General features: G+C 51.3%; 12 protein-coding genes across 12 annotated transcripts; 6 read left to right on the forward strand and 6 right to left on the reverse strand.

The window, feature by feature from the left end:
* Positions 1-34: 34 nt before the first annotated feature.
* On the forward strand, positions 35-845 carry BKA58DRAFT_19783 (uncharacterized protein). The gene has a single exon (XM_046165763.1). The coding sequence runs from the start codon at positions 267-269 to the stop codon at positions 753-755; it is 489 nt and encodes a 162-aa protein (XP_046031345.1). The 5' UTR covers positions 35-266; the 3' UTR covers positions 756-845.
* A 499-nt stretch (positions 846-1,344) lies between these two features.
* On the reverse strand, positions 1,345-3,334 carry BKA58DRAFT_19781 (cytochrome P450). The gene is made up of 4 exons (XM_046165762.1): positions 3,067-3,334; positions 2,225-3,020; positions 1,594-2,161; positions 1,345-1,542 (listed from the first exon to the last, which is right to left on the reverse strand). The coding sequence occupies exons 1-4, from the start codon at positions 3,223-3,225 to the stop codon at positions 1,380-1,382; spliced, it is 1,686 nt and encodes a 561-aa protein (XP_046031346.1). The 5' UTR covers positions 3,226-3,334; the 3' UTR covers positions 1,345-1,379.
* Positions 3,335-4,076: 742 nt separating this feature from the next.
* Positions 4,077-5,993, forward strand: BKA58DRAFT_19787 (uncharacterized protein). The gene is made up of 2 exons (XM_046165764.1): positions 4,077-4,539; positions 4,641-5,993. Exons 1-2 carry the CDS (start codon positions 4,300-4,302, stop codon positions 5,901-5,903), a joined length of 1,503 nt encoding a protein of 500 aa, XP_046031347.1. The 5' UTR covers positions 4,077-4,299; the 3' UTR covers positions 5,904-5,993.
* A 1,058-nt stretch (positions 5,994-7,051) lies between these two features.
* BKA58DRAFT_351377 (general substrate transporter) lies at positions 7,052-9,004 on the forward strand. The gene is made up of 5 exons (XM_046168547.1): positions 7,052-7,520; positions 7,576-8,043; positions 8,102-8,305; positions 8,360-8,573; positions 8,631-9,004. Exons 1-5 carry the CDS (start codon positions 7,092-7,094, stop codon positions 8,876-8,878), a joined length of 1,563 nt encoding a protein of 520 aa, XP_046031348.1. The 5' UTR covers positions 7,052-7,091; the 3' UTR covers positions 8,879-9,004.
* Positions 9,005-9,211: 207 nt separating this feature from the next.
* BKA58DRAFT_434226 (uncharacterized protein) lies at positions 9,212-10,643 on the reverse strand (the record flags this gene model as incomplete). Its single annotated transcript, XM_046173251.1, has 3 exons — positions 9,212-9,840; positions 9,890-10,504; positions 10,556-10,643. 3 exons carry the CDS (start codon positions 10,641-10,643, stop codon positions 9,212-9,214), a joined length of 1,332 nt encoding a protein of 443 aa, XP_046031349.1.
* A 487-nt stretch (positions 10,644-11,130) lies between these two features.
* Positions 11,131-12,568, forward strand: BKA58DRAFT_373370 (uncharacterized protein). Its single transcript, XM_046169216.1, has 4 exons — positions 11,131-11,422; positions 11,474-12,139; positions 12,201-12,335; positions 12,383-12,568. Exons 1-4 carry the CDS (start codon positions 11,332-11,334, stop codon positions 12,508-12,510), a joined length of 1,020 nt encoding a protein of 339 aa, XP_046031350.1. The 5' UTR covers positions 11,131-11,331; the 3' UTR covers positions 12,511-12,568.
* BKA58DRAFT_373373 (uncharacterized protein) lies at positions 12,566-12,946 on the reverse strand (the record flags this gene model as incomplete). Its single annotated transcript, XM_046169217.1, has 1 exon — positions 12,566-12,946. A coding segment is annotated over exon 1 (265 nt), but the record flags the coding sequence as incomplete, so codon positions are not given.
* A 1,094-nt stretch (positions 12,947-14,040) lies between these two features.
* On the reverse strand, positions 14,041-14,666 carry BKA58DRAFT_373374 (uncharacterized protein). The gene is made up of 2 exons (XM_046169218.1): positions 14,305-14,666; positions 14,041-14,254 (listed from the first exon to the last, which is right to left on the reverse strand). The coding sequence occupies exons 1-2, from the start codon at positions 14,657-14,659 to the stop codon at positions 14,088-14,090; spliced, it is 522 nt and encodes a 173-aa protein (XP_046031352.1). The 5' UTR covers positions 14,660-14,666; the 3' UTR covers positions 14,041-14,087.
* A 2,507-nt stretch (positions 14,667-17,173) lies between these two features.
* On the reverse strand, positions 17,174-17,620 carry BKA58DRAFT_396754 (uncharacterized protein; the record flags this gene model as incomplete). The annotated part of the gene is made up of 1 exon (XM_046171380.1): positions 17,174-17,620. The coding sequence occupies one exon, from the start codon at positions 17,618-17,620 to the stop codon at positions 17,174-17,176; it is 447 nt and encodes a 148-aa protein (XP_046031353.1).
* Positions 17,621-18,874: 1,254 nt separating this feature from the next.
* On the reverse strand, positions 18,875-20,297 carry BKA58DRAFT_434228 (zinc transporter YKE4; the record flags this gene model as incomplete). Its single annotated transcript, XM_046173252.1, has 3 exons — positions 18,875-18,890; positions 18,937-20,009; positions 20,151-20,297. The coding sequence occupies 3 exons, from the start codon at positions 20,295-20,297 to the stop codon at positions 18,875-18,877; spliced, it is 1,236 nt and encodes a 411-aa protein (XP_046031354.1).
* Positions 20,298-20,534: 237 nt separating this feature from the next.
* On the forward strand, positions 20,535-21,302 carry BKA58DRAFT_306104 (ribosome biogenesis protein Nop16; the record flags this gene model as incomplete). The annotated part of the gene is made up of 2 exons (XM_046167094.1): positions 20,535-20,644; positions 20,699-21,302. 2 exons carry the CDS (start codon positions 20,535-20,537, stop codon positions 21,300-21,302), a joined length of 714 nt encoding a protein of 237 aa, XP_046031355.1.
* Positions 21,303-22,567: 1,265 nt separating this feature from the next.
* Positions 22,568-27,524, forward strand: BKA58DRAFT_304946 (siderophore iron transporter mirC; the record flags this gene model as incomplete). The annotated part of the gene is made up of 11 exons (XM_046167038.1): positions 22,568-22,749; positions 22,798-23,134; positions 23,183-23,646; positions 23,694-23,763; positions 23,816-24,054; positions 24,106-24,594; positions 25,529-25,747; positions 25,805-25,935; positions 26,117-26,265; positions 26,389-26,395; positions 26,770-27,524. 11 exons carry the CDS (start codon positions 22,568-22,570, stop codon positions 27,522-27,524), a joined length of 3,042 nt encoding a protein of 1,013 aa, XP_046031356.1.
* Between the last annotated feature and the right edge of the window lie 344 nt (positions 27,525-27,868).

The raw sequence follows: 27,868 nt of genomic DNA on the forward strand, positions 1-27,868 counted from the left end.
CTGATCTGGCGTTGATCACGGATGACGCTCCTGATGTTCAAGGCGACAATATCGTCGGGAACAGCCTCTCCACCATCCTCACCATTGCCTCAAGCGGTCGCATCATGCTGGAGATAGAAGAGAATTCTAAAAGCCACAAGCGCTTTTGGAGAAGCTTTTCTTTACCTTGGGGTTATGCTTAACGTTAACAGCGATGCTGCAGTCAAATCGAACCCAAGTTTCCCCATTTCGCGCTGCTGAGCTGACGGTGTACTACTGGTCACCGAATGTCGCGGGCGTCCTGCAGGCACGGGGCGCAGTTGTTCCACTTACAACTCTGCGCAATTCCGCACGCAGATTCAAATCAAACCAAAGGCAGCTCATACGCATCGACTGCGATTCCAGAAGATCAGTCGGGCCATGACATTATCTCCTCCTTCTCTAAGCCCCACGCCGGTCGGGCCGCCCAACAACCTCTGTTCGCAGTGCGCAACTCTCGATCTGGACGATGCACTCCGGTTCAATCCGGGAATACCGGTCCGAACCGTCTTCAAAATAACTCGATTGAAGCCAGAAACTTGCAGTTTCTGCAAATTCCTATCCGGCAATCTCACGTCTCAGCAACTCCTCTTTTCGAAAAGATCGAAGCACCCATACTTTGTATTGAACGACGCGGGGAATACAGTCTCTTCGATTTTCTCGATATCCGCAATTCCATTATCTTCGATCCAGATGGACCCATCAGTCAGAATCTGCGAGCAATCACACACCTATGATCGATGATTACACAGAAGTCCGCGAGTGGATCGCCTCATGCATACAGAACCATGGACATATACCTCGCATATTGAGTGAGTCAAATCACGACACCAACATACGCGATCTGAGGGTCGTCAACTGCAGAAACCGCTTGGTTGGAAAACTACCACTAAGCGGATCGTATGTAACATTGAGCTATGTGTGGCATACAGACACCGAGCAGGTATATCCACATCAGTACCTACATTACTCGAATTATGCCGCTCCCGCTGCCAAGTTCGCATGTCTCTCTCACCTATTGTCTTGAGTCTGCCCCGGAAATCGCCCGCACAGGATCGGCACTAACATATGTGGATCTTATACCTACAGCAAAAGACTTTTCCAGCTTTCTTCTCGAGTCATACGTACTGCGCTTGCCATGGTATCTCGAATATGGACATGATAGAGAATGTCATGTCTTGGTAATTCAGTGTCGAGGTTCGCATTGGGAACGAATTGGTACTGGGACTACATCAATGTTATTGGAGGCAGCACCTGTCAAAAAAACATGGACAGACATTCGCCTTGGCTGACCGAGTCCACATATTCGCTCTCTCACTACTGCCAAACTTACCCCCACTGCATCCTTCTCATAGCAAGATCTATTTCTTGTAAAATGTACTCATGCGATACTTCGTTTCACCCTCGTATTGCGCGAGGTCTGCCAAAGCCTGTTCGCCCTCTTGTATGATAGCTTGACGTATTCTCTCGCTCCGTGGCTTTATGCTCACTTCGAACGGGTGCGGTCGCATATTCAAACCGTTGCTTGAAGATGTCAGTATCTCACATGATGATTTCTTTCCAATGGGAACTTACGTGTAGTCAAATATGTCGACCGGAATAGGCTTCCCATTCTCATCTAGTGCTGGCTCGATCCTGAAACCCCAAACCAACCGCGCTACCGTCAGCCATGTGCCCTGCTCGGCAAGCGCCTGACCCGAGCACACTCGACGACCCCAGCCGAATGTCATGTACCCTCTTTCGCCAGGGAAAGGTCGCGAATCCGGATGGTCCTTCAAGAAGCGGTTCGGATTGAAACGGTCGGGTTCAGGAAAGTCACGCTCGTTATGATGTATCGCCCAGACATTGCCCTGTACCCATGCGGATTGCGGGATCAGATAACCGTTGTAGTAATCGTCTTGAACTGGAGCGTGCGGTTGTCCACCAATAATAGCTACTGATCGCCATCGGAACACTTCCTTCACGAATGCCCGCATATAAGGCAAATTTGCATCATCTTCGAACGAAGGGCTACGGTCCTCTCCAACAACGCGATCCAACTCTTCCCACGCGGCCTGCATGGTTTCTGGAAACGCTCGCATGGCGAGAATAGCAGTGATGAGCGTACTACTTGATGTATCTGACCCTGCACCAAACAGGTTACCTAGACGTAAGTGTACAAAGTCAGTGTATGTCTCACATGCAGTTCGTACGCGATATTTCTTACCAGTCAGCGCAGATATTTCCTTATGATTCAGACCGTACTTCTCCTGCTCGCGAAACAACATCTTCGAATAGCAATCTTCGTGTCCTGGCTTCTCGTTTGCTTCTTTTGCCAGCGAATAGAAAAAGTCATGACCGCGAGATGACTTCTTCTTCGATCCCATGCCGTGCTTCCATGGCGCATATTCTGTAGGTACGCGAGCAAGAATCGGAAAGGTCTCCATCAACATAGGAAATGTCTTTCCCGGTACGTTCAGATCAGCTGCTCGGTGCATCAATGCGATGACCTCGGTGATGATTGGATCTTCGTGGCTTGCAACGCGTCTGCCAAAGCCGATGATAGAGACAACACTGGTCGCATAGCGTTCAAAGTGCGCAACATAATTTTCGGGGGTACCCAGGAGATCGAGGGCGACGACTTTGCTCTCATCATTTTGGAAGTCACGGTACTTTTTCACCTGCTGAATGCCAACGCCCTGATGCGTCACCTTGCGTAGCATCCGGAAACGCTCACGCTGCGCCTGTGTAGTAGTGATCAGGTTCACGAGGTTGTTCTGACCAGATCCGAGTTCAGCAAAGACAAGCATGCGCGGTCGCGAGCAGTATATGCCAGCTCTTTTGTCGAGTAGTTCATTTGCAGTCCATGCATCGTTGATCCAAACGGTTGGGTTGCGTCCGATCCAATATGTTATCAGCGGCGTGTTGTATTTCTTGGATAGTTCCTCGAAGAAAACCCAGGGCTTATTGTCCGGCAGCTGAAACGTATTGCCAACGATGGGGTAGGGGAAGGGCCCTGGAGGCTATTCAACATTAGCACCATCATGAGATCTAGTGTGTCGCTCCTACCATCTTCGATCTCATGTACAGCATCCAAGCATAATCCGCAAGCACACCTAAGACTGCAGTCAAGAAGACCGCCGAGGCGATGTTGCCAGCACCAAACTTGGAGATGCCATGCTGCAAATAGTGTAGAGGCAGAGCCTCAAAGATTTGCTCTATCGCCATGCCGTGCGCTGTACGGATCGTGCGCACTGGGGATGCTACTCAGAAGAAGATTACTCCAAGCAACAGTCGAGACCAACTGGTGCATTGCAGCTCGCACAACGCGCCTGTTATGAAGCGACCAATGACCAAACACTTGAATCAGAGCTTGCTAATCACCATGCATCGCCGCCAGCAGCATTGAAAGTAGCCATACTCGGAGAGTTGCATGCGCGCAACGCCTAACCCCACATCGCGGGGGTGGGGCATGGAAAGCCGGGTAAAGTTTGCAGCGTCGTGGGCATTTCATACACCCGAAGACATGCAAGTCTCTCGCACTGATGCACGGAAGGATGGATCAGCATCTGTGGGTATGGCGCTGGATGCACACGTGAGGCAGCAGGCAAGGAGCTTGCGGCAGGTGTTGTGCCGAACCTCGGACGCGACGCGACGCGATGCCTAGCGCACCTGGGCATCATCGACGTCTCCCTGCTGAACATGATGACACCAAAAGCACGATGCTCTTCATCGCAATGTATTTCGTCTGCTACCTACCACTGCAATTTCACATCATAACGTGAGCACTCAGAAGACTGTGATCCCCTAGTGCCCTATGCTCTTCTCATTCAACTCGACTGCGCCGTACACGATGCGTGCGAACATCCGCGTACAAAACCATGACGAACATAATGCTTTCGGAACTCCTGACTGTATATGGTCAACTAAGAATCGGACGTAGTGACCGCAAGGGCCTCCTCCTTTGTGGGCCGGGGAAGCAGCATCCCTCTATGCCACCCAATTCAATGGGGAGATTTGGACAACCGTCTACAGAGAAAGACAGAAGGAAAAGACCCAAGAAGCCTACATTGCGTTAAGATCTTGCTAAAAAAAATTCAATACTGATTTAGGCTGCAGGGCACCTGCTCAGCTCCTATCTTGAACGGGGCGGTGCCACTGATAGCCCTTCCTATCGCCAGCCAGGACCATGGTAGCCACCGCTCGCATCACTCGCACCGTCATTCATCTCGAACCCACACATAAAATCTGCAACATTTTAACTTCACCCCGCGCAGCTCCAGCCACCTGCCATTATCGAACATGGACGGGGATAGCTTTACCCACGATGACAGGGCTATCATGAATCACACAGATATTGATGTGTTCATGTCGGACGACGACTTTGTGGTCGAAGAAGAAACACCGTCAGATGCGCGAAGTCTGGAAGGCCTGCCGAGTGAGCTCATCGGCATGATCGCTGATTATCTTGACGGGGAAAATCTGAGCACACTACAAGCACTCGGCAGTCGGACTATATTACAGGCCATTGATCATGCTCTTGTAAGTACATCATCTCCTTGCCCAAAGCTCGGGATTTCTCTGGCTTGTACTTTATTTCACTTCAAGGTGCTCGTTAATGATTCGCTGACCACCCTACTTAGACCGAGGCGAACTTTTCCAGTCGAAGATGTCAAACCACCAAGACAAGTGTCGAACGTCTCGAGGCCCTGTCCCATTCACGGTTTGCCAACCGAATTCGCATAATTGAAATATACTCCCTGTTGGAATGTCGGTCACCGAATAGCCTCCGATACGGTGTAAATATGGACACAACGACAGCGCCTTGCATTGAGACCATGCTCAGCGAATCTGACGTGCGGAACTTGTTCAGCGGTATCCTACGCCGTACACCGAATCTGAAGAGTGTCACGTTTCGCGCACCTCTCGCGCTGGGTGGAATGGCTGACCACTTGCGCTACGCCCTAAATTCAACATCCAATCCTTTGCCAATCGAGGATATGGGGTTCCACCCCCGCAATTCGACCCCCCATTCCCCAGAGCACACCCATATCATCCATGCGCTCTCCATATACAGGGTCATGCAGGCTCTGGTGGACACCATACGATCTGCGCCACAGCAGCTTGAAGGCTTCAGGGTTGTAGGGTTCGGGGCCTCGCAGTGGCAGACAGCGCTACTGGGTAGTCCAAAGTCGCTCTTTGAGGCGATTTCACCTGCTTTACGTGGCTTGACGTCATTGAACCTGGAACTGGACATGGCAACCTTCAGGACGGATACGCACGTGTTGGCCCTCGTCAAGCTCATCAAGGGCAATGCCAATCTCGAAGCATTGGCTTTGTCTGTGGGCGCTGAGGATGTCAGAACTTATCGGATCCGCAACGAGAGTTGGGCACCTCTGCTCCAGTTACTGGGTGGCAGTCCTCCGTTCCGCCTACGTTCGCTCCAATTCAACGGACTCGTTACGAGCACTACTGCACCTACACTCGCGAGTATCATCAACGTACACTCCTCTTCGATCCGTCGCATTGTCCTCGATAATACGAACTTCCACTACCCGAACACCCTCCGCGCTTTCTTCATCGCTTGCGCTAATTCGACCATACGCTACTACAAGGCCGAGAACTTCTGGCTTCATGAGAGGGCTTTGGTGGTAAGCAGCCAACTTGCCTATGATGTTTCCGAGGACGAAGACGCAAAACTGCACGAAGATATCAATACTAACCACTGTGAGTCTGATGCGCCCTGCCACGGCTGGGTATACGTGAGTTGGGAAAAGGTCAAACACGAGGACGGTTGGACGGTAGTCTTTAAAAACGAAGACGGGCGGAAAGGGCGTAACTACATGTACGATGCCTTCATGAACGGTGTGATGCTGATCAAGGACGGCGTGTTGGTTGACTCTTGACGCACTAACCCATTCGAAGGGGAAAGCTAGACAATTGTCTTGATGAAATACAAGTATGAGAAGAAGAAAATTTAGATGGCTACATCAGCTCACCGCTTTACAAAATGTGTGTTTCAAGAGTTCTGTAGACGGTAGCACACATGTTTAATTCTTTTCCTTGTATGAGGTGGCAGTACATTCTATGCTGGAGTCAACCTCATCTTGAATACTGTTCTCACAGTTCATACTCCATAGGCGCATGCCTGGATGGTATCATATCAAACCCCACTACTCATGTTTCCCCCATGCAGACCGATGGTCGCCTGGAACGCGCCCCACCATCTGGCTCATCAACCTCTCCAGTCGACTTTCCCCGCCCCTCATTCACCAGCACCATGTCTCTGTCCACATCAGCGGGTCGCAACACTTGCTTCGAGTACTCTGATCCTTCATGCGGGCATCTGCCTCTCCACTTCCCGATTCCGAAGTGGAGGGCATGAAGTTTATTGACTCGCTATGCACAGCTGTGAAAGTTAGTACATGCAGATCTTTACTGTACTTCACGATCATGGCCAATGTCACACGGCATTATCACTCCGACCGTGCGGCATTACCGTACAGCCTATCCACTCAGCCGGGTTTCCCTGATTGTGAAGTCGACGTCGGTTTTCCCAGGTGGTATGCTTTCTTCATAGGTCATGGTGGCGACGTGATAAAGTTTCGAAGTGACAGCCTAGCCATGTGCTATTCCAAGCAGATGGCGGGTAGTAAGGCAAGCACTAAACGACAGAAACTGCCGGGCGTTTTGTCGCTCTTCCTAGGTATTTACCGGGTATCGTGGTTCTAGTCTCATACGCCACACGGAAACGGGAAGCGCAAGCATTAATACCTTCAATATAGTACATAGCGAAACGCCACCTCCGCACTCCACACTTTAGACTGCGTGTAAATTCCGGGGTAGGGGTAAGCTAAGCATTTACAGGCACTATCGGCATATATTGCGACAGGAATGGGACCACATCCACAGAGATCTGCATATCAGTCTGGATCAAAGGGATTCCCTGTTATGAGGCAGAAGGATCGCTGGTGCGGTCTCCTTTAGCTGGAAGTTTATCCCTTCTTTGAAGCTAACCCTACTTCGCAACATCGAGCAAAACCTCGTCGCATCTCTTGAAATTCTTCATCACTATCGTTGGAGAAAACACCAAAATGCCCGACCTAACAAGCAGTCTGCTTTCCAATTGGAAATGCCTCGCGGCATGTACCCTCGTTTCCATGTCGCCGTTCCAATACGGCATCGACTTTGGTGCTATCGGCGGTCTACAAGCGATGCGCGGCTTTCTCGAAGTCTTTGGCCATCCTGATCCCATCTCGCCCATAGGTTACAACATCTCTCCCGAGCGTCAGCAACTCATCTCGTCTTTGATGACACTAGGTGCTTTCCTCAGCTCAATGTTCGCCGGTGTCTTCGCGAAGAAGCTGGGGAGGCGACAATGCCTTTGGATGGCCAGTTCGCTTTGCTGCGTTGCTAACATTGTCATGATGACTACGACCAACATTGCGGGGCTGTACTCTGGAAGGCTCTTGATTGGGCTTGCAAATGGGTGGTACATGACCTTTTCGCAGCTGTACATTCAGGTTCGTTCCTCCGGGGCTCCTCTAACTACCGTATACATTACTGACATACGAATAGGAATCAGCGCCAGCTCGATACCGCGGTCTCATGATATCCGTTTTCCAGATATGGACATCTGTCGGTACGCTCATCGGTACTGTAATCGACAACGCAACACACGACATGATCGGCAGGAACTCGTACATCATCCCACTAGGCACCATCTTCATCGTTCCGGTTCTCATGTCTATTGGCCTGTTCTTCATTCCCGAGTCGCCACGTTGGCTTATTCTAGTAGAAAAGCCAGCGCAAGCTGAGAAGGCGCTCTTGTGGATGCGTCCTCACCCCGAGAGCGTACCCGGCGAAGTAGCAGAGATCCAAGCGGCAATTGATGCAGAGAAGGCTGTTAAGTCGAGTGCGAATTTCCTGGACATTTGGAAAGATCCTGTTGATCGCAGGCGCACTCTGTTGGCTATTGCTGCAGTATCGACTCAGGCTGCTTCGGGTGCCATGTTTGTGATTGCGTATGGAACGTACTTTTTCCAGGTCAGTACAGGTGGACCGCTCCCATTCTTCCGGATATATTGGGCTAACATCAAGTAAGATGGCGAATGTCGGTAGCCCCTTCATGAACTCGTGCATCTTGACCGCTGTTGGTGTCGTAGTGGTCATGATCAACAGCAGTGTCATCTCCAAGATCGGTCGCCGCCGCGTTTTCCTCATGACTGGTCTTTCAATCTGTGGTGTTACGCAACTTGTCATCGCGGCTGTCTACCACGTCAACCCTGGCACGACTAGCACTGGAAAGGTACGTTTGCTCTTCCTCCATGAGCTATTCGAGCTTTTTACTGACATATCGAAGGCCATCGTCGGTCTCTCAGTCATTTACATCGTCGGCTACAATGGTATGATCGCTGCTTATGCCTGGCTCTCGGGTGGAGAAATCCCATCGCAGCGCCTGCGTTCATACACATTCGGTATCGCATCGGCAGTCGCTTTCGCAGGTGCTTGGCTCACTACCTTCACTGCACCATACTTCATCAACCCTGAGTCGCTCAACTGGGGCCCTGAATATGGTAAGACTTCCAACTTCCCCTCTCTACACCTCAACCCCATACTAACGCCATATTTAGGTTGGATCTGGGGACCATCTTGCTTCATCACAGCAGCATGGGTGTACTTCTATCTTCCTGAGATCAAGAACCGCACCCTCGAAGAGATTGATGAGATGTTTGAAGCTAGGCTTCCAGCGCGCAAGTTCAGAAAGTACGTCTGTACTGGGCGTGTTGCAGCTGGTGGTGATGACAAAATGGAGAGGCGCGATAGTGAGAAGGATGAAGTTGTGCATCACGAGATTGTCGGTACTGAGAAGAGTGGCTGAGCTAGCAGTTGTTGCAACGAGTATCTTTTTGTTGAATGGGACGTCAAATCACGCCACTGACTTAGGTATACAGCACAGTCCCTGGTTTCGGAATCCATCAATTTTCTCACTCCTTCTACCACTTCGTACTTTTGCTTCGCCGTCATTGTTGAAGTGTACTCGGTATCATTGCCGAACTGATGGCTAGACGTGAGCTATGTGCCTCTGAGGTAGGCACCTTTTTGAGATATCGTGCAAGACTGATACCATTTGTCACATATACACCATGAAGCAGTTTCAATAAACTCTAAAATCTCGTTGGGTATATCCTTGCGAGATTTCTGCTCGATTTATCTACGCAGCAACAGTACTAGCTTTCTTAATCGCCTCATCCCCCAATTCCTCAGCATGCTTCTCAGCGTCATGTTGGAACACCCAATCCTCTCTTGGGAACTGAATCAGCGTGGGGTCCTTCTTCACCTTCTCCCAATCCGTCTTGTGCCACATGTCTCTCGTTGTCTCACCCGTTTTCTGCACAGCCTTGACACGATCGTAGCGTATATCCTGGTATGCTCGTAACGCGCCGCGTACGTTTTCCTTCCCAGCTTTCCGTAGCAATACGGCGAGCGTAACACCATCTTCGAGTGCTTGCGTCGCACCTTGCGCACTTGTCGGAAGGAAGGGATGGGCCGCGTCGCCTAGCAAACAGATCCGGCCGTGACCTGGCGCTGAGCCATAGCCTGAAACCCAGTTAGGCAACGGGTCCCGGTAAACAAGTTTCCAATCAACGAGTTTCTCTTCCGGTGTCTTGGAAACGATCTTCCAGCACATTGGATCCCAGCCCTCTAACACTGTCTTGACGTCTTTGAGGTAGCCGGGGAAGGACCAGGATTCGTCGATATCGTGGTCGTCGCGGTGGGTGAGCACCCAACAGCAGTCGGTGCCGTTCTTAATGGTGCTGAAGAGAAAGTGTACATCTGGGCCTTGGAGGTGTTAGCGTACGATTATTCTTCAGGGTGGAAGAAGGCCTACCGATCCATCCATTAAAGGTGTCGCCGTTTTCACAGAACTGCTTTGTCTCCGGGTCTGCGATCATGTCCTTGTTGGTGAACCACGCTCGCCATACGGCGTATCCACTGCTTTTTGGCTTGTCTTCGTATCCCAACACCAGTGTTCTCGCCTTACTTCGGACGCCATCGCTCGCGACTACGAGATCGCCAGCAACGCGCGTGCCATCTTCTAGCACGATGCCAGCCTCTTTCTCATCCTCCCAGTATTTCTCCACTCGTTGTCCCAAGTTGATCTCCACACCGATCTCCTTGGCATAGTTGAAAACAATCTCGTGCAGTTCACCGCGATGCCCATTGAAGTTCGGCGCTTTCTCGTCGCGTGGCGGCGTCTTCTGGTTTATGACAATCTCGCCAGTATCCCATTTGTGAATGTTGAAGCCGTATTCGGTGAGGTCGATGGAGATCTTGCGCATGTCGCGCGCGACGCGTCCATCACTCCAACGCGCGAAGATGCGCCCGGCATTGGGACCAAAGGTTATTATATCGCCGAGGATCTTGAGCGAGGGGAAGGATTCGTAGATGATGGGCGTATGGCCGTGCCGGATGCATTCTATGGCTGCTGTAAGGCCGCCGAAACCTGGTGATGTGTGTTAGAATGGAGCCGTGGCATGAGCTGCTAAGCACGTACCTGCGCCGATAATGATGACTTTGATACCAGTCTGTGGCTTTGGGCCATTAGTGACTGGACCGTTGCCGTTCGTTTCTAGAGAAGACATCTTGGGTAGTTTGGTTTCGTCTATTCTCGCACGGAGTGGCATGCGCGACCTCGATCAAGCTTCACGACTGGCGGAGTCAGGTAACACAACGCGATTCGATGCGAGAAAAGGTTCCAGGTATCCAAACGCATCGACCAGGTAATCGCTCATGAGCGTGGGGCTCAGCAACCCTGCATCTACCGACGATATGGCCATGTACCCATCTCTCTCAGTAACTTCACCCAGGCGAGATGGAGCCGATGACCGAGGGTGCAAGCCCGACTCGTGGCGGTTAGGGCCTGCAGGCTGCAAGTGCTGGACGCCTCTTCCGGCATGTCCCCTCCGTGGGGTGGAGTCGTAGCATTGCGAAGTGGATCGGCGTATCTGCCGGTTAAAGGGTGTTGACGCGTGATGCGAGGTCATTGGGGACGCGAAGTACAGGTTATAGCTGCCCCACATGGTGCTAACCTTTCCCCGCCTACCCCGCAACTTTCACCCCAACTGCACTCTGCCATTTCCAGTGCATTCTGTCCCGAAGTTGACACAGATGCTTTGGACATGGTGGGAAAGGCGCGTGCGATCCTGATGCTTGCGGATGAGAGTCGCTGTGATGAAGAAGCCCAGCCCCAGGGATAGCGAGGGCGAGACTTTTGCACTCCTCTCGATGAGACCCTAAAACTGTTGCCTCGTGAACGTATCAAAGGCTCAAATGTCTACCTTGACACATCCAGAGTGGAACGAGAAGACGGGCGGACTTGAGGTCGCGAAGGCTTTCGCCGATCGGATCCATGGGAAGAACGGTAGAACATCCAGATCCTCGTGCTACTGAGAGCAAAGTTGACCTGAACAAGTGCTCATCACCGGTGTATCTCCTGAAAGCATCGGCTCATCCATAGCCCTCTCGACCGCCTCCCAAAATCCAGCGCTCCTCATTCTCGCCTCACGCACCAAGTCCAAACTAGAAGAGGTCGTGAAGAGCATCCAGGATGCCTATCCAGAGGTCATAGTCAAAGCGGTCCTCCTTGACTTGATGTCTCAAGAATCTGTCAAGGCTGCTGCAAAAGAAGTGTCACAATTGACGAGTCGCCTGGATCTGGTCATTAACAATGCTGGCATCATGACAACGGCGCGTCAAACTACCAAAGAAGGCCTCGAGGGTCAATTTGGCGCCAACCATATTGGCCACTTCCTCCTGACCAACCTCCTCATGCCTCAGCTTCTGGCTTCTGCTTCCTCTTCAGATGAAGGTGCCACCCGCGTTATCAACCTCACTTCTCTTGGCCATCGGCTGAGCCCTGTTCGTTTCTCTGATTACAACTGGGAGAAGAGCAACGACGAGATACCCGAAGAAGAGAGACCTGCGCCACTTCCTCCGATGTTTGCGAAGGGCGCGGATGATGGATACAACGGATGGATGGCCTATGGACAGGCGAAGACGGCGAACATGCTGTTTTCAGTGGGGTTGAACCAGATGTTCAGAGAAAAGGGTGTGAGAAGTTATGCTGTGCATCCCGGGTGTGAGTATCCTACTGCAAAAGCCGTTTAGGTGCGCAGTATCATAATCACTGACGAGTTTAGCAATCTGGACTGGTCTCAGTCGAAACCTGGACGCGGATGGCGAGGCTGCGATTCGAAGTGTAAGTCCGTTCTGGAAGAACCTTGATCAAGGTGCCGCGACAGTACTGGTTGCAGCGCTAGACCCAGCTTTGGACGGTAAGTATAGGTTCAGTCGGCCGAACTGAGTACTAACAATGTACTAGATCTAAAGGGTATCATGCTGTCTGACTGTCAAATGTGTGATGCGATGCCATACGCGACTGACCCGAAGTTGGCCGAGCGGCTGTGGACGTTGAGTGAGAAGCTGGTGCAGAACAGCTTCAAGCTTTAGATTGATATCGCACTTCACTTAGAACGCCCAACCGAATACAATCATCATAACTATTGTCGTTACATCCTAAGCTTCACTGCGCGAGTCGTGAGAAAGAAAACCCATTCCTAAATTACAAAAGAGATCACGATTGAAGAGCCCTGCCCGGTCGCTACAAGCTCCGCTTCCAATTCCGCCAGGTACTGCCTGCTGTAGATCGTGTCCGGGTGATCATTCCTTAACATCGCTTTCTGCATGTCGTACAGTGATGCTATCATCTCCAACGCTTCTTCAGGCCTGCCCTGCCAATGTACGAGTGTTGCCAGATATTGCAATGTCTTGAATGCTTTGCAATGACCCTTGCCATGCTTCTGTTCCAATGTGTCCAATATCTCCATCGTCAAGACTTCCGCTTCCGCAAACCTGGATTGTCGATGTAGGATGAGGGATAAATTACGGAGAGACTTGAGGGTGTTTGGATGCGATAGACCTAGTGTTACTTTGTATGCTTGGCAGAAGCCCCGGAGGAGCTCGGCGGATTGGTCGTATCGGCCTTGACACTGAAGGATCAATGCCAAGTTTCCCTTGCTCTTCAACGTCTCTGGATGCGTTACACCCAAAAAAAGTTCACGGCCCTCCAAAGCGACCTCATGCAGCTGCCGAGGATGTTGAATTCGTCCTTGCAGCTGCTTGAGAACACCAATATTGCTCATACTGACGAGCGCGTCGGGATGAGATTTTGCCAACCGACACTTACGTCCACGCAAGGCCCGAACGAAGTGGACTTCGGCTTCCTTGAAGTTTCTCTGACTCTGTAAAACATATAAGCGACGTCTGTATAGTCCACTTCGCTGTTCAACCACCGATCGATGCACTCCCGGCATATGTCGTGCGCATGTTCGCATTTCCGTGGGCGGATAAAGTCCTCTAAGGGGTGCATGTCTGCATATACAATATAGCTAGTGCGAAGGCTTTGCTTCGCAGATAGTCAGTATATGAGAGAAGCTGAAGTGCTGAGTGGTTTGACGGGCTCGTAAGTGTTGTTGTCGGTCGTCTTGTAAGTCGATTCGCGAAATGAGCCGCTGGCCGGGTTCTGCATCCATACTGCTAGCTTATGTCCTAGTGTCAAGGAGTCTGGGAGGAGCTCTGCCGGTTATACAGTTGGTAAGTGCGCGATCACGTGTATGTATGTACGAGGCTAGGGCGCGTCTCATCTTGAAGAGTATGAGGGAAAATGCTTTTGTTGTTTCACACCTACTGACTGCCAATTTGAGCTGGAACAAGATCTATCGCTTCCTCATGATATAAAAATTGGGGTCTGATGGGTGGTGGTAGCCAATGGAACACGAGTAAAGGTCTCAAACTCATATCCGTATGGCAGCACAGTAGCAGCCGCAAAATAGAAGAGGTAACTCCCGAGAACAGAACGATCGACAATGTCCCCTGAAAATCACCGCACAAGACGAACCCATGCATGCTTTTGTGCTCCTTAGTCTTATCGCGGACCTTGAACCAAATGAGAACCTCCAGCGAGATCTGCTGCGCTCAACTCTTGGAAGGTCCAATGAGCAGAATGCCTTTTGTTATTTCGATCGGGATCAAATCTCCTCCTCTCCAAAGTCGGCGTGATAATTTGGCAACTGTGCAGAATGATGCCGACATGAATCAGCATGCGCCGAGTTACCGATGCCACTGATGCTTTGCACTCCTTTGTATGGAGCTCGACACCGGTAGCAGAACTGGAAACGGCATCCCGGCCAACGACCTTTGTAAATTAGCATAGGCTGAGAGAACCGAGCATTTTAATATGCTTACAAGTCATATGATCGTATCCCGATGTCTTCTGGATCTGCGCTCCGTAACCCGGACACTCAACTGAAGACTTTCCAACCTCAGCGATACTGGCTTCTTCTTGCTCTCTTCTCAACCGTACCTCTTCGTTTTGGGCCTCGCGCACAAGTCTCTCACGTTCAATGCGCTCGTTGTATTGCGTACAGACTTCGTCCTCGTGAAACGGTATTATGGGGTTGTGGGCAGTGCACATGCGATGTCCGCAAGCAGCACAGCGAAAGATCGGGCCTGCTACTCCAGTATCATGGATCTGACCCGATGGACAGCCTTCAGCAAGGCAACATAGGAAGCTTTTGTTGGTGCTAAGGTAGCTTTGCATCGAGAGCTTGTCAAATCTGTTTACTAACGTAAGCAAGGGTGAAACTACCACTTCTGATGAGTGTTGGTGTTAGGAAGATTTACCGAGTGAACACATCTCGTGGCGCGTGTTTGCGAACGTCTGCATGTGTCACTACGTTGGCGCAACCGCTTGACGGACAAGTGACGTTTTCCGCATTTGCCATCCGCTGGTTCAATCACTGAATGAAGCATTCTTGACAGACATCTTTATTGTGATTGCATCCTTCAAGGCTAGGAAAAAGTTGTACGGAGACAGAGTCTGCGCAGGAACTGCACTCCCTCTCATTCGGCTGCTCCGCAAAGGTGAAATTATGAGGCTCGTCTGCACACTTCTCGATACTTATCGCCGCTTTCTTTTTCCATGTATCTCTTTTCGCAATGGTGGACTGCATTATTTTACGGACGCGTTCCAAGATTGAGCCGCGATGTCGAATTAGGCCTTCAGGGTCTGAATCCGAATCCGAATCGAAGAGACTGACTAATTCCCCACCGGAAGCTCTGGCGGACGGCATGGCGTCCGGCGATGAGATGCTATTTTTTCGTGGTGCTGTCTCTAGGGGGACTGTTCTGGGAAACCTACGGAACTCTTCTTTCGGCTTGGCTACGTTTGCTGGTTTCTTCTTTTGTTTCTTCGCGGGTGTATCTGAGGCGACGTCAATCGTAGATGAGGCTGGCGTTAGCAGGCGTTTCCGATTTGACGCAGCCGTCTTCATCTTATCTCGACAGCTTTGGCAGTTTTTCCAGTACTTTTCCGTAGTCTTCTGCTTGTCTCTAATCGTAAGATCGATCCTACACACGTTGCATCTGGGGGGTGGGTCTGGCGCTACGGTCGACGTGAAAGGGTCGGCCATGCTGTCAGTAACAGACCCTGAGGTTGTCATCGCGTTCGTGTATCTTGATGTGACTGGAGATAGTCTGTTGTTAGGTTCCTACTCGAGCTATAGGCTAGGAAAGCTGACTTTCTGGATGACAAAAGTGAGGGTAGGTTGAAAGGTACAAACTTCCTTTTATAAGTCTGCAATCAAGTGCCAGGTGAGTAAGATTCACATCTGAGCTACACTACCGGGCTAACTTCATGATGAAATTAGAAAGAAACGGTGAGAGCGTCGCAAGTGATGTTACTAAAGGTGTTGGAATCGTACGGTGTGCAATCCATTACTGAAAGTAAAGTTAACATGTGCGCCTATACGACAACGCAGAGCTAATAAGAATCGGGATCGCAGAATCTATATGTGAAATCTTCCACCACTCGCGAAGTCGTCTCCAAGATGCGCACTACTCACCAACCATGTGACCATGCCCGCAGCACTTTCGACTTCCATGACCAAAATGGATCTCGATGCAAAGCACCAGGATCTTTCATGACGTTGATATACCGAACTCCTTTTCAGCAGCTCTCCCGGACTGCAGCGAGGAACAGCTCCATTCAATGCAGGCTACAATCGCGATGATGTGCCGTAAGACATTCGTCCGCGCCATCAAATGCTTCAACTATCGACTGCCATTCTCGAGGCATCATGTAGTTCCCAATACTGCGACACTGCCCATATCGAGCAAAACGGAAGCTTGAGTGTTGCCCGGTGTCAGGTTTCTGGAAGTGATACTAGAAAATGTATGTGCGCTCTATGTCCGGACGGTCGTGCTGCGACGCGCCCGAAGCGAAGGCTAGCTGCTTGATCGCATGAACACATTGTGTTGACAATGCTAGGTGGCAATTTGCTGATGCTGTATCGATGAATTTTGATGCAGAGGCAGCATGAAGCGATGATGAGAGATGGTGTCCCAGTAAACCCTGACGTCACGCGCTAAGAGTGACACTAAACGCGAAAAAGACGCGCTGCCTCCGCAAGAAGGGCAAGCATTGTACACCACTACAAAGAGCTGTGACGATGCAATATTCAGAGCACGAATCCTTAAGATGAGGAGATTTTTAATCTGATGTGATGATGGTATTCCTTCGTGTCCTCATCTGGGCAGACGTATTCGCTCCTCGCAGCTCCTGTGCTGTATTGTTACATATAAAAGGTGGTGGTTATGCCCATCTCTATCCAATCTCTATCTAATCTCTTCCCCGACACGAAATCCTAGCAATGTGTCAAGCCACATCCTTCCCTTGGCTTCCTCAAGTCCAATTCCATTCCATCCCAGTCCATCACCCTTAATCACATCACCACAGTAACCCAACCCCCACCTCTCGACGTCCCAGCAACGTGATGGCCTGAAACACAAGATTACTGAGATGAGATCCCCCTTCTTCCTCGGCCGCGGTTCACCACATCACCGAGCTCATAAGTGGCCGTGCAGTGCCGTTCTAGCCGGTCATCCCCTGCGCCTCAGTCTTGGCGCACCCGCTCTGCACCGCCTCTTCACTGTTCCAGCCTCTTGGCTCCTCTTTCTTTGGAGCATGTATGCGGAGTGTTATGTTTGTGTCGTTGTACAGGGTGATGGAAGTTTTCATGTAAATAGTTGTCTGTATTTTGTTGATGTGGATAGATCAATCATGTTGTGACGACTTGAGGGATGTTCGTGGATGTTGCGCCTTCTTGCATGTCTCTTGGTATTCGACCAAGCATTCGTCTGCGCAGCTTTCATATTGTGCTGTTACAGAGAGAGTTTCGCTGTCCACGTGTTGTTTCCTGCATTCGTCGAGGCAGGGTGCCGCGGCGAGGTATACGGCACAGCAGTGCGGCGTTCCGACTTCTTTTGTGCAAAAGGCACTCGTCGTTTGTGGGCGAAGCGTGTGTGAGAGAGACGATAAGAAGTAGTCCGTAGCGTGGGTGTATTTTGGAACTAGTTGGTAGAAAAAGATCGGTATGCATAGCAGGATCAGGATTGTAGGTAGAATCGCTCGGTATCGTGGCGTATATCTGCATTGGGGTCGGGTAGCCGTGTGCATTTCGTTCTGCTGAAAGATCTTCTTGTCGCACGCCAACTCTTTCATCACGTCGTGAAGTTGGATAGATAGGTCTTAAGGGGAGGCTGGATGCCTGTGTCTTTGATACGCAAGTAAAGTCGCAGTTCGCTAAAAGTCGTAGTGCCACTACTCCAAACACTGGAGGACAGGAAGTCAGTCAAAGAGAAATGTGGGATCTAGCACATTATAAGTCTGACAGCGGCATGACAAACATGCGGCCCATATGTATGACAGAGGCGGCGGTTACTCGGCAGCCACTTCGCGCTCGTCAAGACGGTAAGGCGGCAACGCTAGTGTGCAAGTGTGGCTTAGTGACCAAACTGGTATGCTCCAAGATCATTCGTTGCACGCCTTACCCCAATTGTGCAGAAGATGAACCAGCCAGCCAATCGTGCGTCGTTCGTGCAAGCACAACTACGCCTAATCGCACGACGAACACCCACAAACGAACGTGCAGCTGACTGCCTGGTGTGGTTATGCAAGATGGGCGCGGGCTGAAACTGTGCACTGATCAGTCTTGGGCGGAAGCCAAACCTCACAACGCACAGCCACGACCGCCGCGGCGGTCTTGACCCTGGCATAGCGGGAATAACCTTTGGGGGACAAGCCCGTAATCCGGGGAAGGTTGGGCCCTAGGCATGTGCAGTCGTGCAGTGTTTGGTGCTGGAGATAGGTAGCCCGTCAGCACTACCATCTTGGAAAGAACACAGTTGACAACACACGGGCCTTCTGGGTAAGCAGCCGATTTCGGCTAACTTTTGCGAATAGTTCTCTAAATGCGTCATAGTGGTGATGAGCAGAATTTGAGATGTCCATGTCAAACATACGCGGTGGGTAGAGTCCATCTTCAATGAGGCGTTGATCTTACGCAGAAATGTGCCTTATGAGCAAGGTCTAGACTCAGGATTTGTGAAAAAGACCGAAGGGAGCATGCGACGTGGAGCTGAACTCGCAGAAGAGTTGTTGTCCTGAAGAGCAACGCTGATCTCACGGTGCGCCCAGAAGGGGAGGTTTGCCAGACTGAGAAACGCCATTGGAACTACATGTTGGCAACTCTAGCGCATTTACAAGATACGAGTTTGATCAGCGCCGGCTTATGCCCGCTGTTCGTCGTCGACGTGAAATTCTAAGCTGCTATTGTTCTGAAATTGCGCCATGCATGCCAATCTCGCAGATCGTCTAATAAGCAATAGTGAGAGCTACGGCGCTCTGAAAACGGACGTTCTCGGAACGGCCGCCAAGCTGTATGAAGCGCCAATTGCCGGCTGCTCGTGAGAAGATCTAATTCCATGAAATGCTACGGGAGTCAGCAATAAGCCACAACAACGGATGGCGAAACTTACTACAACATGATACCGGCGCCAGTGAACATGGCAGCGAATTGCATCAGAGTCTTCCTGAGCTCTTGGCCTTTGTTCGGACCGGTCTCGAGGAGTTCAGGAATAACAGCAACAGTACCAACATAGAGGAAAGTACCGGCAGTGAATGGTAGTAGCATGTCACCCCACTGCAGACTAGTACCCATAATGCCAGGACCTTGGACGTCAGCAGAGGCGGAGCTGCCTCCAAATTCTTGGACAGCAATGCCAATGCAGGTTCCTAAGAAAGCGCCGACGGCGGTAACGAATTGAGCCCCCATGGCGGCTCGCTTGCTGAAGCCAGACTGTATGAGAAGAGCGAAGTCGCCGACCTCGTGAGGGATCTCATGGAAGAATACAGCCACAGTTGTAGTAGCACCAATCGTAGGCGAGGCGTAGAATGAGGAGCTGAGGGCCAGACCGTCTGTGATGTTATGGGTGAAGTCTGCAATGAGGTTGAGGTAACCACCAAGCTTGACACTGGCGTTGATCTCTTTCTCTGCTGTCTCTACGACAGACGATGTGCCGTTTGCGCCAGACTTCCTGGAGCGCACGCCATCCTTGGAGCTGCCGACGTCAACACTTGTTGTCTTCGCGGTGGTCTCAACCTTGTCGTGCGAGTGCCCATGCGAGTGGTCATGTCCGCCCTCGCCTCCCGTTGCAATTCGAAGTCCCTTGTCCATGGCCACGAAGGTGATGAAGCCGACCATGATAGCTACGCCTAGCAACAGGTTCTTGTTGGGTTCGACCATGACGAACTTAACCGAGTCGTGCTCTTCCTCGCCCAAGAAGATCTCGGGAAGCAGGTGGAAGAGGGTATCACCCAGCAGTCCGCCAACAGCGAATGCGACCATAACGGAGAGCGAGGAGGGGTCGATGTTGGGCGGACATAGTGCGAGGAGGAAGTTGGGTGGACCCGAGATGTAGAGCGTCGCTAGCAGGGCATTGACTGCAGGGCTGCCAGGGAACAGGAAGGCGAAGATCTGGGAGGTGAGGGAGGACGTGGTCGAGTTCGAGGCTGCCTTGTGCTGGTTGAGAGCTTGCACAAGGGGACACTCCTAGCTGGTGTCAGTACCGCCATGAGCACGCGACATCAGGGTATGTCGGACGATATCCAATGCCAAAGGGATGCACTATCCTCTATACGATCGAGGTGAAGGTGAAAGGGGTTTAGTGAGACTGGCGAGTAAAACGCGTACCTGCAATTGCTCTTCGATCTCATGGGCGCTCAGGTTGCCTACTGGCACGACGGTCTCGCCCTTGACGGCTGCAGCTGCCACGTTCCATCCGAGCACCCCGAGGAAGATTGCCAAGGACAGCAAGGTCCGGTTGCGCCGTGACACCATAATGACGCGTGAATTGGTTGGATGCAATATACAGACCCTGATATTGGGTCGTTGGGTTGATGCTTCAGGGGTCTGTCATCATGGAAGCTGGCCTGCTCGGTACCTAGCTCTGGAACCCGCCCGCTATCGATAACGCTAACGGAAAGTTCGCCAAAACTTTTGGAAGTTGCGACAGGCGCCTCTGCAACACCAAACACAATACACTGATACCCTCGTAATCCTCCACAACAACACAAAATGGGTCGCGAACTCCAAAAGAAGAAGAACCGGTCGTCCATCCCCAAGAAGCGCAAGAATGGACCCTCCAAGAAGAAGATCCTGCAAAACCCTATCATAGCGAAGCACTGGTACGACACATTGCGCCTGCCTCTGCGTTACCGATCAGACTGACACAATCACAGGAACCAAAAAGAAACACTATCGCAAAACTACCGCCGTCTCGGTCTGACAGCGCGCCTCAATCACGCAACCGGTGGCACAGAAAAGACGATTGCCCTCCTCGGCCTCAACGATGAGAAATCTTCGCGCGCCGACACCGCCGCCAACAGCACAGCAGATGCCCTCAACATCGTTTCAAAAGCTAAGAAGCCCGAGAATATCGCAATCGAGGAGATCGAAGTCGAGCGCGACCCCGAGACAGGTGCCATTCTCAACGTAACAGGCACTCTCGACAAGAAGGACAACCCGCTGAACGACCCCCTCAACGAGATTGAAGATGACGACGAGGAAATGGAGTGGAACGGCTTCTCCATGGTACCAGAGCGACCTGAAGAGGCACAGAACCCAGTCATTCGGGAACTTGAAGAGGCTGCCATGAACGGCGCGAGGAAGGCACCCCGCGGACAGAGTCAAAGGGAGCAGGAGTGGGTAGAGCGATTAGTAAACAAGTACGGAGAGGACTACGCAAAGATGGCGAGAGACCGGAAGCTCAACCCTATGCAGCAGACCGCTGCGGATATCAAGAAGAGGGTCGCCAAGTGGCAGAAGGCGCAGAACAAGGCATAGAGTCGCGACTCATGTATGCATAACAGGTGTTGTGGCGTTTCTGGGCACATTTGTCGCACTCAAAACTTGAATACCAAACATCAGTCTCGGCTTTGATCGGACTACGAATGGCCTTGCTTTCCATCATTCAAGGCATTTTGTGTCAGACGGGTGATGGCTCGTGCTGATCTCCCAGCGGTCACTGGACCCTGAATTCCACCTTCCCCACGATTCCTGACACCTTACATCCATGCAGCACGACCACCAGACACACATAATAACCATGCTCATACGGAGTTTGTGGCTAGGTTGATCGCAATAGCGTCTATTCATGCAACGAACGAAGCCGACGGAATGCGCGACAGAACGGTTTACTCATCAAGTAAGAGAGACGGACAGACTTCCTCTTTCATTCAGTCCAGAAGTCACCCTCAGCCCGATTTCGTAGGCTAGGCAAGAGACAAGTCTAAAGAGAAGGTCAATAATTTCCTCACAAAGCTTAGACATAATTCTTTTCAATGTTCATTGGAGAAGGAGAAGATTGTTCCACTAACCACCGACATGACCATTGATCAGCAAGTAACCGAACTCATCCCTCCCCACAATGCAGAAAGCGCGGCCCTCGGGTCTTACGTGGACCCAAGGTCACTAACAACTGATAGGTCTTTTATGTGATCCTTTGCCACCCGCTGCGGAACCCAGCGGAATACCAGGATGCCTCTCACTAAGCTTTTCTAGAACAGCAGAATGCTTCCAACAGTAAGCTTAGCAGCACTCATGCTTGTTTCCAACGAGGAATGACGTCGAACGCCATAATTCAGATGCACTTCGGATGGTCAAATTGCGCAATGGATGATGTTGAGTGTCTTTCACGCGGAGCCCCAGCTCTACACTACCTCGTGCTCAAGTGCCTAAGTACTACGTATATCTAGCGATCAAGAGATATCATTTCAACACTTCGCACTATTGATTTCATTGGAAGTGTTGCTGGCTCCGGATCGAAACTCACCAAATCGTCATCAGTCTCGTGATACGTACTCGACCGAACCGCGAGGATTACTCTCATCCGCCCTGATCCGCCCCACAGTTCTCTCCAAGATCTTTCGGTCTTTGTTCAGTCTCTGCATGATCTCGTGCCCATGGGGCAAACGGGGGTCAGTCAGCATGGAAGCTCGAGATTCCGTCCCCGAAGATGAGTCGGGTTTATAAGAGAGGTTATGTTACCTCGTGATGCTTGTCATCTCAGCATATCTGCCTCGTTCTGTCAATCAAAGCGCATCTCAACGATGGAGAAGATCAGGACGAAGTTACCCAACCCTGCGAAAATCTGGCGACGCAGAAGCTCCGTTGAGCAGACATCGCGATATGTCGGCGAGCATGCTGGCTATGACAACACTCCGCTTCCGAGGTTGACGTGGAAGGGATTCTGGATGGGCATGCTAGTGTCTATGGGAGGTTTTGTCTTCGGGTGAGCAGCATTCAATATAACTATCCTCGCTTCAACTCACTGTCCTAGGTATGATACTGGTCAGATTTCCGGGTTCCTGGGCATGGTCGACTTCCTCCGGCGCTTCGGCCAGAGACATGCAGATGGCACGCCCTACTTCTCCAACGTACGCTCCGGACTCATCGTGGGTCTATTGTCCATAGGCACATTGTTTGGCGCGTTGATTGCAGCGCCGATCGCAGATTGGATTGGGCGGAAGATGAGTATCATATGGTGGTGTGGCATCTTCTCTGTGGGCATCATCGTGCAGATTGCCGCCACAGATGAGTGGTATCAGGTCATGATGGGCAGGTTCGTTGCCGGTCTTGGTGTTGGTGCACTGAGTCTACTCGTGCCCATGTACCAGGTGTGTATATTAACCCAACAACACATGTCCAGTGCTGATAAAGACTAGGCGGAAACCGCACCTCGACACATCCGCGGAGCGTTGATCTCCACATACCAACTGTTCATCACGTTCGGCATCTTCCTGGCCGCAGTCTTCAACTACGCTGCAGAGCGCCACCAATCCGGAAAAGCAGCATCCTGGCAAATCACGCTCGGGCTCTCCTTCGTACCTGCCGCTATTCTCGCCGTCGGTATATTGGCCTTTTCCGAAACACCTCGCTTCAACTACCGTCATGGTAAGATCGACAAGGCCACTGAGACCATGTCGGAAGTATATGGAGTACCAACCAACCATTATAGCATCCAGCTAGAGCTTGAGGAGATGAGAGTTAAGCTTGAAGCCGAAAGCAAGCTCGCGAATGGACCCATACAAGAATGGTTGGGTATGTGGATGGCACCAAAGATGGCATACAGATTGGCGATTGGCATGGGCTTGCAGATGTTCCAACAGTTGACAGGCGCCAACTACTTGTAGGCCACCAAGTAGCCCCTCGTAAGCACATGCTGACATCGCAAAGCTTCTACTACGGTACCGTAGTTTTTGCTGGCACTGGTATTAAGAACTCGTTCGTGACGCAGATGATCTTGGTAAGCGATATCCTCTCGAAAGTCGAATCATACCGGTGCTGACCTTTTCTAGAACGGTATCAACTTCGGTGTCACCTTCTACGGCCTCTACATCGTCGAGCACTACGGTCGTCGAAAATCGCTCATTGCCGGCTCATGCTGGATGTTCATCTGCTTCCTCATCTTCGCTTCGGTGGGTCACTTTGCCCTGGATCGCGATAACCCAGAGAATACCGAGAGTGCAGCCACGGCGATGATCTGCTTTGCTTGTTTCTTCATCTTCGGTTTTGCGACAACGTGGGGTCCGATGATGTGAGTTTCGCGCAGATTCTCAACACGATACGTCAAACTAACAACTTCCAGCTGGACAATCTGCGGGGAATTATACCCCAGCCGCTATCGCGCGAAGGCCATGGCTCTATCAACGGCATCAAACTGGTTGTGGAATTTCCTTCTCGCCTTCTTCACGCCCTTCATCACCGGTGCCATAGACTTCCGCTACGGCTACGTCTTCGCCGGGACAAATATCCTTGGTGGTCTTATCGTATACTTCTTCGTCATTGAAGGCCAAGGTCGCACACTTGAAGAAATCGATACCATGTACCTGATGGGTGTCAAGCCATGGGAAAGCGCAAAATGGGTCGTTCCCAGCTTGGAAGAGATGAGTGGAGATATGAGGGTTAAGCTCGAATCGGCAAACCCGGAGCTGGCCCTCAAGAAAGAGACTAATGGAGGGACGGCTGACGGCAATGCTAGTGTGAGGCACGAAGAAGATGGCGAGGCGATTCGCGGGAGTGAGACTATGAGAGACGGGAGTGAAGAGGGGTTGAGGGAGAAATCCGAGGTGGAGCCGTAGTGAGCTTATTGCAGAAGATGTGGTCGCTTGATTAGCCTGGGTGAAGCAGGTCGATCCGCTATTGTTTGTTACTCCCGCCCATACTGCAATGCTCATAATTTCATCTTTCGTCTGCTGATCTGAGGGGTTTTGCGCTGCGGCATGCACCCGTCGAGACTGTTCTCGAAGAGCTAGACCCTCTCTGCAAGTCGCGCCACGTGCACGCTTCGGGTTTGCAACAGGCTTCATCCCAGCCTCCTCAACATCCATCCCGCAGACATCAGCGCAACTTCATTTTGACTTACACAAGTCTCATCTCCATGCTGGCAGCGTCCATACAGGAAGGTGTCATCGGAAAGAGACATGATTCATATCCAGCCAGCCTCGTGCGGCGTTGCACCGCGCTGAGATCGTGATGAAGCCCCATCCGGCGCTGACAGCTGCAGTGCAAACGACGTAGCACTGCCGAAAAGTTTATGAGGTGAGCGCATCGGCGTGACCGACCGCCAGGGTCGACTTGTTCAGGCCACCCCAAGCAGAAAATTTGTTCGCGGTTCAGCATTGACGTAACACGGCAACTCCAAGACACCACAATTCCACGCCAAGGAGCATCCAACGCCTGGAACGGATCAGATTAGATCTACCTTATCGCTAGTTACGGGCTATTTGACCCAAGAATGTGGTTCTCGGGCAAGCCATGGTGTCATTGCACAGACCCGCGGACTTCCTCGTGGTAATGTCGCGTGGGTGTGTGCCTCTCGCCATGCCACCAGTGCACTTGGCGAGGAAGAAGTGTGCCAATAGCACGACACGGCAGCCCAGCCGCCTGTGCGCATCAGCACTGTTGCGATGCAGGGCCGATCAGATAAAGTATTTCCCTCTGCTGTGCCGTTATCTTAGATGCATCGCGCATACTGCAACTTCGAATTTGCCTACAGAATTGGACGCGAGCATGCGCCATTCATTGAGGCCTGGAGAGGCAACGAGCCCGACCGATATCGTTCATAACGAAACTGATCGCGGCAACTTCGGCAAAGATATCGACTACAACCGCGAGCGGTCGCCAAGCGATGACACTTCCAGCGAGAACTCAGCTCAGGCTGGTGTGAAGCGCATCGAAGCTGTGAGTAAGGCATGGACGAAGACTTCGCTCATCGTCGCCTATGTCACGTACGTCATCGCGGTCGCTCTCAATTAGCAAGGTTCTCTATACTGACTCCAGTTCAGCCTTCTACTTATCGCCAATGTCACATCTCTCGAGATTCAGGTCACTAGTGGTTTGACGCCATATGCCACGAGTGATTTTGCGCTGCATTCACTCGTCTCCACAATCTATGTAGTGCAGGGTGTCGTAGCTGGTACGTTCCTGGTTCCGCCTCGCTCAGCATAGCGACTAACTATCTCCAGCGGTCATCAAACCGCCAATGGGAAAAATTGCCGATGTCTTTGGACGTCTCGAATCGTTTTCCATCACCATCTTCCTCTACACAATTGGGTATTGTATGCAAGCCGGCTCCAATAATGTGCAAACTTTTGCAGGAGCGCAAATTTTCTGGGCAGCCGGTTTCAACGGTCTAGGAGTTTTGCAACAGATCTTCGTCGCCGATACTACGGATCTGCTCAATCGTGCTCTTTTCTCCACCTTGTTTGACCTGCCCTTTCTCTGGACTACATGGGCCGGGCCTGAAGTAGGAGAAGCGATCCTCAACGACACTACCTGGCGATGGGGATACGGTATCTGGGCTATCATTCTTCCGATATGCTTCATCCCGCTTGCTGTTAGTCTGTTCATGAACCAGCGACGTGCAAAGAGCTTGGGTTTTGACGTCCCCAGCCCGTTCCATGGTCGCAATACTCTTCAGGTCCTGAAAAACATATGGATCGACCTAGACGGATCTGGCCTGTTGTTGTTCGCGGCAGCCATAGCACTCATTCTCTTGCCGCTTACACTGGCTCCAAACGCTAGTGGTGGGTGGAGTAATGGTAGTATGATCGCAATGCTAGTCATTGGTGGTGTACTGCTTCTTGCCTTCCCATTGTGGGAGACGAGCAAGAAATTGGCGCCAAAGGCATTCTTTCCACCAAATCTCTTTAAAGAGAGGACGATCATTGCCGGTGTCCTGATCGCGTTCTTCTACTTCAGTGAGTACTTTTCACATGAAGCATTGGGATAATACTGACATGTACTACAGTGGCATTTTACATGTCGGTCTTCCCATACTTCAACTCTTACCTCCAGATCGTCCAGGGCCAGTCTTTCGCTACGGCCGGATACATCACACGAGTTTTCACCTTCGCTTCGACTGTTTCATCAATTGTAGTTTCGCTCCTCATAAAATACACAGCGCACTACAAGTACTACACAACCTTGGGCGCGGCCATCTACTTGATGGGCATGGGCCTCATGCTGGCTTACCGGACCGAAGACGCATCTACCGGTACCCTCGTCGGTACCCAAATCGCCATCGGAATAGGCGGAGGCTTCTTGAACGTCCCCGTCCAACTTGCTGTTCAAGCATCGTCCTCCCATCAACAAGTCGCAGCCGCAACGACAGTCTGGCTGACTATCCTGGAAGTCGGTGGTGCAGTAGGATCAGCCATCTCAGGCGCCATCTGGTCAACCTACATCCCCGCCAAACTGCAACAGTACCTTCCCACGGAAAACGTAGCGGAGTATTCAACTATCTACGGTAGTCTTGTCGTTGCAGCAGATTACGTTACTTATCCTGCTGGATCACCCGTCCGCATTGCTATCAACCAGGCGTACCAAGAGACGATGCGGTACCTACTCATTGGAGCTCTTTGTTGCGCGGCACCTATCGTTCCATTGACATTTTGCCTCAAGAACTACAAGCTGGACCAGATGGATCAGAAGGTTGTTGGTAATGTCATTGGTAGTGCTGAGAAGAGGGAGAAAGCCAAGAGTTGGCGGTTTTGGAAGCGATAGGCATATGTGTTGGTATAATCTAGGAGCAGAAATGGTATTCGTAGTGTATTCGATCCTCCAAGACGTTGCGTGCTGCGAACCTCATACATCTGATTACTGATTCTGCTCTTCTCATTGCCTCGGCGAATGCTTCCGAATCTCCATGCCAAAGTGTTTGGGCTGCGACCCCTTCACGATCCAAATCAGCAAGCTCAATAAAGACAGCACTACTTGACCAGCCCACTTCACAGCCAAATGCCACGATTATTACAGGCTCAAAAGTTTAATCGCATTACTCGGCATCGGAGAGAGCGAAGGTTTTCTTCCGCTCGTCAGCGGCCTCGCCAGGCCTCTGCCCCTGCACA

This window comes from Alternaria rosae, assembly GCF_020736505.1.
Source record: "Alternaria rosae strain MPI-PUGE-AT-0040 chromosome Unknown BKA58scaffold_1, whole genome shotgun sequence".
In the NCBI taxonomy this organism is placed as follows: domain Eukaryota; kingdom Fungi; phylum Ascomycota; class Dothideomycetes; order Pleosporales; family Pleosporaceae; genus Alternaria; species Alternaria rosae.

What these genes read in the sequence shown, in the direction of transcription:
- BKA58DRAFT_19783 (XM_046165763.1), top strand. Translation starts at nt 267, where the DNA reads ATGTCGCGGGCGTCCTGCAGGCACGGGGCGCAGTTGTTCCACTTACAA.
- BKA58DRAFT_19781 (XM_046165762.1), bottom strand. Translation starts at nt 3,225, where the DNA reads ATGGCGATAGAGCAAATCTTTGAGGCTCTGCCTCTACACTATTTGCAG. An exon ending in TGTACATGAGATCGAAGATG is followed by an intron (nt 3,021 to 3,066) that starts GTAGGAGCGACA and finishes AATGTTGAATAG; the next exon opens with CCTCCAGGGCCCTTCCCCTA. An exon ending in GGAAATATCTGCGCTGACTG is followed by an intron (nt 2,162 to 2,224) that starts GTAAGAAATATC and finishes ACTTACGTCTAG; the next exon opens with GTAACCTGTTTGGTGCAGGG.
- BKA58DRAFT_19787 (XM_046165764.1), top strand. Translation starts at nt 4,300, where the DNA reads ATGGACGGGGATAGCTTTACCCACGATGACAGGGCTATCATGAATCAC. An exon ending in AGGCCATTGATCATGCTCTT is followed by an intron (nt 4,540 to 4,640) that starts GTAAGTACATCA and finishes CACCCTACTTAG; the next exon opens with ACCGAGGCGAACTTTTCCAG.
- BKA58DRAFT_351377 (XM_046168547.1), top strand. Translation starts at nt 7,092, where the DNA reads ATGCCCGACCTAACAAGCAGTCTGCTTTCCAATTGGAAATGCCTCGCG. An exon ending in GCACGACTAGCACTGGAAAG is followed by an intron (nt 8,306 to 8,359) that starts GTACGTTTGCTC and finishes GACATATCGAAG; the next exon opens with GCCATCGTCGGTCTCTCAGT. An exon ending in CAACTGGGGCCCTGAATATG is followed by an intron (nt 8,574 to 8,630) that starts GTAAGACTTCCA and finishes CGCCATATTTAG; the next exon opens with GTTGGATCTGGGGACCATCT.
- BKA58DRAFT_373370 (XM_046169216.1), top strand. Translation starts at nt 11,332, where the DNA reads ATGTCTACCTTGACACATCCAGAGTGGAACGAGAAGACGGGCGGACTT. An exon ending in TCGGATCCATGGGAAGAACG is followed by an intron (nt 11,423 to 11,473) that starts GTAGAACATCCA and finishes GACCTGAACAAG; the next exon opens with TGCTCATCACCGGTGTATCT. An exon ending in TTATGCTGTGCATCCCGGGT is followed by an intron (nt 12,140 to 12,200) that starts GTGAGTATCCTA and finishes TGACGAGTTTAG; the next exon opens with CAATCTGGACTGGTCTCAGT.
- BKA58DRAFT_373374 (XM_046169218.1), bottom strand. Translation starts at nt 14,659, where the DNA reads ATGCAAAGCTACCTTAGCACCAACAAAAGCTTCCTATGTTGCCTTGCT. An exon ending in GGGATACGATCATATGACTT is followed by an intron (nt 14,255 to 14,304) that starts GTAAGCATATTA and finishes TAATTTACAAAG; the next exon opens with GTCGTTGGCCGGGATGCCGT.